Source organism: Echinops telfairi, unplaced genomic scaffold (genome assembly GCF_000313985.2).
Source record: "Echinops telfairi isolate 266 unplaced genomic scaffold, ASM31398v2 ScPeMD7_18;HRSCAF=68, whole genome shotgun sequence".
NCBI lineage: Eukaryota > Metazoa > Chordata > Mammalia > Afrosoricida > Tenrecidae > Echinops > Echinops telfairi.
The window spans coordinates 70212682-70221924 of NW_022103915.1; the positions used below are offsets into that span (position 1 = coordinate 70212682).

Here is a 9243-nt window from a genome sequence, read left to right on the forward strand (position 1 = left end):
TAGTGGGACTTTTCATACCTTTTCTCCACACATTTTGTCACCTGCCCCTCATCTTCTGTAAGATTGTGTCTTCAAAAAGAATGGGAATTGTAGAAGGAACATCAAGAGGAGGGGTATGATATTCAGTGGTTTAGGTTAGGGTTAGGCTCTTAATAATCCAAAGGGAAATCAGCAAACCCCATTTTTCTTGTGGCAAATAGATGCCTCGGCCCACTAGAGGAAAACTCAGGAAGTTCAAGACATAAAAACCCAAAGAGTAGTATTTCAGGACCTGATTCTGTGCCCACTGCATTCTTTTGCTAAAAATGGGTCACAGGCTCTCCTATCATGCTGTTCTCTGGAATTCACTGAGCAGTGGGAGGGGAGTCCGATGACACCAAGCTACCTCTGTGACCTAAGAGTCCTGAGTCATCCACCTTGAAAGAGCTCACTTTCTACGTGCCCTGTGTTTTACCTTGCCCCATGGTAATGCCACCTTGCACAAAGACAGAAAAGTTCTATCAGGGACTCACTTCCAAGTTAGGCAACACTGCATCTTGAGAAACAGCAATTTGTAGGTAAATTTGATTCTAAGTATTTCTACAAAAATAATAGGCCTATCAGTAATTATTTATCTTGTACCTACTGTGAGTCTAGTGACTTCATAGCACTGGATTTGGTGGGTCTGCACTGTGCAACAGAGGGCGCAAAGAAGAGTAACACCGTTCTCTGCGGTGTGAGTTCACGGTCCCACGTGGAATGTAGATGCATGAAACACACACACACACACACACACACACACACAGCAAGCGCAATGGTTGAGAGTGTTTCAGGAGTAGACAGGAACGACAAATAAGTTTTGAAAATCTATAAAAAGTTCTTGGAAGAGGTAGGAGTTTAGCTGCACCTTAAAAGTGGAGTGGGGTGCCAATAGATAAAAATGATGGAGAAGGGCATTCCAGACTGTAGAAGGAGTTTGAAGAAAGTCATGGAGTTGGAGGAGTGGTTGGAAGGTATTGGGTAATTATGAATTAACCAGTATGACCATAATATAAGTCTGTTCCAATTCATAGCAACCTTGTGTTGAACACCCTGCCTAGTCCTGTGCCATCCTTACCATTGTCCTTGTTTAAGCCCATGGTTAGGGGGAGACCAATTGGGCGGGGGTGGTGGGGGGTGGGGGGGTGTTTGAGCAGCCATTGAGCGCTGGCAACATGTTAGAAAGAAAGCAGAGAGGTGAGCTGAGAGACTAGGATGGTCACATAAAATAAAACATGGGACCAGAGGCCAAATGGTGAGAGAAACCCTCTGGTCATCCAAAGAGGGCTTTGCTTCTCCCCAGAATTCCTACAGAGTCTCTGGGGGAAGCAAGCAATTATTGAACTGGGCTACTCACCAAAAGGTTGGAGGTTTGAGCCTATCCAGCCTCAGAAGAAATGCCATGTGATCTATTTTCAAAAGATTAGCCCTTCAAAACATTACTGGGAAAATTTCTATTCTGACACACATGAGGCTGCTCGGCATTAACTTTGTCTCAACTGCACCGGGTTTAGAAGACCTACAGGGTTGCAGCCAGTCAGCACCTTTGCCTCTGGAGGCAGCATCAACACTCAAGATTCCCAGACTCAAATTTTCAGAAGCGCAGTTGCAGAAGTCCTGGAGAAATTTTAAAGCAAGTCGCAGACACCTTCCAAGAGATCCGGACCAGTAGGGTGGCATAAATGGTTAAGCACTAGACTACTCACCAAAAGGTTGGCGGTTCAAACTCACCCAGAGACACCTCAGAAGGTAGGCCTGGCAATCTGCTCCTGAAATCTGCCTTGAGAACTCTGAAGCACAGTTCTTCTCTGGTGCACTGGGGTCACCATTGGGTCGGTGGTACCTTACTACTACGTGGTATGGAAGACAGAGGTTTACCGCTTACTCTTGTCGTGAGAGTACTGATGGCTTGGAGATCTTAGGTTTTGATCTCCACTAAAGTGTCTCAAGCATAATGACCTTCATCACATTTCTGACTTTGTCCTCCTGTCTTCAACTCTGATCCTCAACAGACACATTAGGAGATGGGACAGGTGGACTGCTTAAAGAGGTCCCCTGAACGTCCCCAATGGGCCAACACGCCTCCTCCTCCTCCTCCTCCTCATGTTCATTCTTGTGCTCAGTTGAAAAGCCAGAGACCCTGGCTGTGTAACAACAATGCCATGGGAGTATCTGATGACAGGATGCTCTGGGCCCTTGGGAAACAGGCTACACAATGAGACTATGCATTTTCGGCAAGGCTTGTGCACCATTCATAGCCCTTTTGCATCTAGTATCACTTTTATTTCTCAATAGTCATCCTGGACAGAGGTAAGCAGGTCTTAAAAACTTCCTTCTGCACACTGGGGACACCACTTAGGTGACGCGCCTAAGGTCAGGCAACCAGAGCCGGTCCTGAGTCCCACGTCCTCCCAAGCCCCACATCCAGTCGCTTCTGTGCCATAATGGGAAGGGGTCATATAAGCGGCATTTTTCTCTCCTTGTAAAAGAGGGGAGAAAGAAGGGGGAAGGTAACTATTTAAACATACTTCACTCATACTGCAATCGCTGCATTGTTTTTCCTGTCGAAACACCCTGTTGGTTTTTAAATCCCTTTAAACCTACCCAGCACCTGTATGGCTTAGATCCAGACATTATTACAGAACCCCTCCCTCTCTCTGTTTAGCCACATAGCGCTTTCTTATGATGGTGACTGGTCCTTGGCTCAGTTGAAAATTTTAGAACATCAGTTTTCTGCTTCCATGAAATGGTCAGACCTGCCTTTTCTTTTGTTTTTGATTTGTTTGGGTTTTATTTTGTTTTGTTCCCCCAAATGATGTCCGGCATGTTTTCCCCACCATCCTTTTCCTGCTGGAGAAAATCCTACCACGGCACGAGCCTGTGTTCTTCCTCTGTGAGGATTCCTTCCCAAGAACAATTGCCCAACGGAGCGCAGCGCCAGGGGTGCCTGCCATGTTCCCCACGGCAGAGAGTGGGCAGGGGAAGAGGGTACCAGGCAGCAGCCGAGGGGATGTGACACAACCTCTCTTCAGGGCACAGACTGAGGCTGCAAACATAATGAGAACTTCCCAGCAAATTCATTATAACAGAGCATAATGTGAGCTCGGTGGGCATAAAAATAGGCTGAAGGAAAGTGACTCCCACATAAGACCTAATTAAAGACTTTGATGTCAGAAAGCAGAGCAGGGAGGGTGGAAAATCAAATCAGACCAATTTGCAGGCCCTAAATTCAAATGGAAAGAAGAAAATCGTATTCCTCTTTCAACCCCTCTCCGGCTCCCTCTCTCTTTTTCTTCCTTTGCCATGAAGCAAGAATAGGATTCAGAAACAATGGGTAGTAAATTCTTCGGCCAATTAGTCCAGTGCCTTACTACTGTTTATAATGCACAGAATGTCACAGGCTGGTTTGCAGCCGCCCCAAGTTGGTTTGTTAATAACAGGAAGCTAGCACTTCTCAGTACAGTGGATCAGCTACACGTGAAAATAAATGCAAAAAACCTGGAGGGGAATGGCAGCAGACCGAGAGTAGCCTTGATTTAATTTAACATTTGGGGGTCCACACACAAATGAGCATTTTAGTAGGCTTCATGGTGGAAGTTGCTGTCATTTGTAAAATATTCTGGCCAATTAGCTAATAGTGTGCTTGGATTTCTCCTGTTTTGATACAGTAATACTAAGTACATTGTGAAGCCCAATTATACAAATCATCCCCATATGCCATACCAGTCTCTCTTTATGAACTGTGTTTATAAATCCTGTGTGAGGAAATGTGTACTTCAGCAATTTAGACCATGTGTAAAAACATGGCCAATGGGATTGTCGAGAAAACAAGCTCCAGCCTAGGAGACCCTAATGTGCTCCACTGGAGAACAGGAGGGTGCCGGGGAGGGCCGGGCTCGGCGTAAATACATATTGCTTTATAGTGTTTAACCTACTTAGGGGCTTCCGCTTCCTTTCTCTGCTGTTATTTTTGTTCCTCTTCTTTTCTTTTAGGATCCAACCTTGGAGCTTTTGCGAAAGTTTGGGATCGGTCTTCTCTCCGGGACAATAGCATCAGTCACTAACATCCCGTTTGATGTTGCCAAAAGTAGGATTCAAGGGCCCCAGCCAGTTCCTGGACAGATCAAATACAGAACCTGTTTTAAAACAATAGCCACCATCTACCAGGAAGAAGGGTAATACATTCTTCTTTAATGAGTATGCGACTGCTCAGGTTTTGCTGGGGGGCAGCAGGGGGGAGGATCCCTATTGTCCTTCCATTTTGACGAGGGCTGCAAAGTCCTCCTCAGTGAAATGTGTGTCTAAGAAGCTAGGATCACCTTTGCAAGATAAACATTGTCAGGGGATGTTGGCAAAACCAGGAGTCATGATCGTACAAGATGCAGCACATTGGCCTTAGAATAGCAAGGTGAACATTTTGCTTCTCAGCTTGCATAATGTGCTATTGTGCCTTATATTAGCATTGTTAACATAGGGGCGGGACAAATACGTCTTCCGACTGTCGAGTTAATCAAACTATCACTCAATTTTATTCTCCTGAGAATATTAAATAGAGTTCTGCAGAATTACTTTTTTTTCATTTAAATTCTGTCTCTTTTTTCTGATATTACTGTGCTTGTTATCATTATCTTGGTCTCTTCATTCTGCCTCAGCCCCATCATAGTCACAAGTAAACAAGTGTTTGTTTATTATTTTGATCTGAACTGCATCACATTTCCTAATGTGAAGGCTGAGTCTGTGGTCTCTGAAATTCCATTGCACACGTCATTTTGTCCATATACACAGCTGTCTTGCAAGCGAAGTCCATCCTGCTGATGAAAGTCTGATTTCTGATTGGACAAGGTCAGCACAGCTTGGATAATAACGAATTGATTACTATAACTCTTTCTCCCCATCTGCTTCGCTGCACAGCCTACTCAGCCAGATACTGCCTGGCCTGGGATGTGTGTGATTTAGTTATATATTTACTTTTAAGTGCTGAACTCCCCCTGTAGTGGTGTAGTGGTTACGCATTGGGCAGCGAACCACAAAGTCAGCAGTTTGAAGCCCTGGGAGGGAGACAGGGCTTCCTACTCCTGTAAAGGCTGAGCCAACATCTCAATGAAGTTGAGGGAACACAACTTCATTTGATTATCAGAATAAGAATGTTGCTCTTTCCCTTCTGGTTATAGGTTTTTTGCTTTGTACAAGGGTCTGATTCCCAAGATCATGAGACTTGGACCAGGTAATGATATTTTTATTATCTATAGCCTTCCTTCTGTGTTCTTGTAGTTCGTTCCTTACTTATATCTGTGAACAACACTAGTAACAGGTTAACCACACTTGTGAAAGACCGAAACCTGGAGGATATGAAGTTGTCTATGAATATTCAAGCCACTGAAGGCATCCACTGGAAATATCCTACCTTTGCTTATAAATTGCTGTTTATGGACTTACCGGGGGCTCACAGGAGCCAAATAATGACTTAAGTAAATAGGAAAGGGCCCACACCAGTTAGAGTTTGCGGGAGAGTTATAACCCATGGTGGCTTCTGGCTCAAGGGAAGGACTTTCAGTTGAGTGAAGGGACAGGTCAACGAAACTTGTCCCGGAGTTTCCAGCTCACTGCTGCCCTGCCTAGCTTCACTGTGAAAGGAAACGAGGACCACTTGCCTGCACGGACAGCAAGAGCCACTTGTCTCCACCGTCTGTTCTGGAAAGTGGGAAAGCCACAGCCTGGCCCTCCTCACCTCTCCAGGCCTGCCTGTGGAGGCTCCTGGCTCAGAGCCCTACCTCATGAGGCTAGCCCACAAAAGTGTAAAAAACACCCAGCTGCCATTCCCACAGGGAGAGTCAGCTGCCTCTATGTAAATAGATAAGAAAATAACTGCTGCCGACTCAACCGCCTGGGCAAATAGTCTTGGATTATGAGCAGCCTGGTGAATCAGTCCGGAAGCATGCAGGAGACTGCAGGCCACGCTCACCTACCTGGTGAGCTTCCCTCAAACCTGCTCCCACTGCTCTCTTTCCCTCCTTTCCCAACAGCCTGCTCTCCCAGCACACTCACACACACACACACACACACACACACCTGATCTTCAGGTCGCAGCCCGTGAGACCCCGAGACCGAGAGCAACAGTCTGTCAGTGAAGACTGGTGAACACTTGGAATCTTGATGTATTTCACAAAGACTTCCCAAATCCCTGGCCTTTGCTCCCACTGATCCTACCCTTTCTAGGCATTTAAGCATGAATTTTGTTTCAATCTTGAGAGTCAGATCTGCCTTATGTTAATTACTGGCCTGTGTGTCAAAACGAACCCAATAATAAAAAATGTTAGGAATTTTGTGCGCTAGACGACCTAGTATTGAGTGTGTTGGGGGAGGGGGGGGACAGAACGGACCCTAAACCAGCTTTCTCAGAAGGGATGGCACCGCAAAAGAGTGGTGCCTTGGGCAAAGTTTAGCTAAAATGGCAATTGACTGGAACCTTAATCCAAACCTCTGAAAAAAACTCTGCTGCCAAATTCTGTTAGAGCCTTGCAAGTCTTTACGCATGAGGCGTTCTGATTCGCTCTGGTGTTAAGTCCACTGCAAAGGGCAGCTGTGAAGTCACTGTCCAGGCTACTCCACACTGCGAGTAACTGGCAGCCTCATTCAAGAACCTCCTTCCAAAGGGGCAAATCTGAGCATCTTCCAAGGGAAAAAAGGTAGAAAGCTAAGACTTTTGAGTTTAAATTTTTTTAAAAGAAGGGAAAGAGAAACTAAACCGCTCATCCACTGGAGCCTTCACGAGTTAAAAATGAGAATTACAGGCAGATTGTTATCTTAGGGCTATGGCTGCATAAACACGTGCGGCCTATACATCCAAAGAGGTGGAAAGCATATGGCAACATGTACAAAATAACTAAGATTAAAAATCACGTCCTCTTTCTTCCTGTCTGCAGTCAGCCTTCTATTCATGTGGCCCATCTCTCAGTCATGCTCAGTATATTTGTCCACCTTTTGATTGCATCATCTTTTAATGCAGTTACACATGAACAGATAAGGAGAACGTATCCTAAAGGGCCCCAGATATGTGTTGTCACTGCATCAAATAGGACACAGAAGCGCCCGCATACAAACATTTCTCCCAGTAGCTGTTCAACTGCCTCGTTGTTTATTTGCCCGTACAATGTTCCTGCTGACACACGACGCAGCAACCCTCGGTGCAGCAGGTACATCACTCTTCTCACCCAGGACAAATAATGGTCTCAAGCCACCTCACCGCAACTACTAAATGTTCAAGTTCAATCCATACAGATCAGAGGCAGATAAGTGCGCGAAAAATAGCTTTCAAACTCCCCGTTTTCACAAAATATGCGGGAGCTGTTGTTCACACTACAATCCAGTTTGAAAGGTGTCAAGGCAGACTTGTCTGCCAAGTGCCGTTTTTTTGAGACTGCCTCCTTGCACGCAACGAAGACTAAGAATGGGCTGAAAATGCTCCTGGTGGACTAGGAGCAATAAAACGTTTGCCTACATAGGAAGAATCTGGGCATTGCTGTTCACAAGAAAGCCACGCGCCCTTCCATGACCACGCATGTTTATATTTATTTACTTCTGGAAATGTAAAGTGCTTGAAAAAAATATGATGATAAATCATAAAAGTGATAGAAAGCCGTAAAAGTGTATGGATCTCGAAACTCCAGATGGTCTTGAGTATACCCGAAGCCTTTCCCACAGTAGTGGTGCATAGACAGAGATGGTGGGTGGATGGATGGATGGATGGATGGATGGACGGACGGACGGACGATAAAGAGATGGACATGCATATGTATTGGTGTTTCAGAACTGTTGAGTAAGAAAGCTACATGGGGCTTTATGAATCCAGAAGCGCAGTGGGAAAGATGTTGATGTTTCACAAGATTTATGACAAACAGCCAGCCCTTTTCTTTTCTAGGTGGTGCAGTGATGCTGCTGGTTTATGAATACACCTATTCATGGCTTCAGGAGAACTGGTGATTGCCTACCCAGTGTTTTCCACCCCCCTTGAGAGAATGGGTATTTGCTAAGCAGCACCATGGGAGGAAAGCACACTGGTCAGTCAAGCTGGGCATACAATCATAAAGGGGGAAGCCGTGTAGATGAAGAACCAAACAGATTCTGCTACTTTCAAAATCTCTCTCGATCCAGTAAAACTGCAGTTCTGGCTGTATGCATAAAGCTGTGTGGAATAAAAATAATACAAAGCAATGAGGTATATAAATTGAATAAACAAAAAGCATAGAAATCAGATGTCTAATAAAAGTAGTATAAGCTTTGTCACATATGTTCCTCCTGCATTTTTTCCACAATTAAAGTTATTCATTGTATTGATGATGTCGGGAAATGCTTAAATTCTTGAAACAAAATCATTGGTGGCTGGTTTTTAGAGAACTATTTGAGAAAAGGCTAGATGAAGATATTTGAACATGTTTCACAAGGAATTAAAGTTGTCCCTAAATAATGCTTAAAAGGCATAAGGAAAATGTTTTTAAAGTGCACTAATGCACATGTCCTTTTTAAAATTATTTTTAAGACATCAGAAATGTCAACCTGTCAATTTACTACAGTAATAAGAGACACCTCAGCTATATTTTTTCAAATATATTTTACACTTGAAACTGTTGTTGAAAGAAAGTCTTATTTGTCAATCATGATATATTTTTTACAAATATCATGAAATTACATTAAACTACGTTCTTTCACATAGTTCTCTTGGAAGGCAAGTTTTATTACTGGAATTTCTTCATGTTAAATCCCAAATTGGAACCACTCCTTGGGCCATTTGTGTCCTCTATATTTGGACCCAAATATCCTTGTTGAGACCTCTTCGGTGCATCATACATTACTGTGCAGCATAATTACTGTGCATCATACATACATTACTGTGCAGCATAATTACTGTGCATCTACATTCCTGTAAAGTACATTTCTAGACTATTAGCTCAATGAAAGCTCAGGTGTAAAGTCAGCTGGCTACAGTGTCAAAATACGTATCATAAAGGGAAAAATGTTGAAAATAGAAATACATTCTTAGCATTTCTAAGAATGCCTGTGCTAACATGCACTCCAGAAAATATCTCCTTGGTCTTGATAGAACCAAATTTGATTTTCCGTCTATCCCCTGAAACAATTTCTCTCAGCTAGTAACTGAAGTCAACAAAAAACGTCAACAGGATCTAGAAGGCCCGTCTTCCTAACTGCCACTACAGAATCATTCTACTA

The 9243-nt window shown here is 44.0% G+C and overlaps 1 protein-coding gene across 3 annotated transcripts in view; it reads left to right on the forward strand.

Moving 5' to 3' along the window:
- SLC25A21 (solute carrier family 25 member 21) overlaps positions 1-8355 on the forward strand; it is a 459237-nt gene extending 450882 nt beyond the window's left edge. For all 3 annotated transcript variants that reach the window (XM_045287906.1, XM_045287907.1, XM_045287905.1), the window contains 3 exons: positions 4012-4193; positions 5190-5242; positions 7937-8355. In XM_045287906.1, coding sequence (XP_045143841.1) covers positions 4012-4193; positions 5190-5242; positions 7937-7998 — 297 coding nt within the window. In that variant the 3' untranslated portion in view covers positions 7999-8355. The remainder of the gene's footprint in view (positions 1-4011; positions 4194-5189; positions 5243-7936) is intronic.
- Positions 8356-9243: the final 888 nt, after the last annotated feature.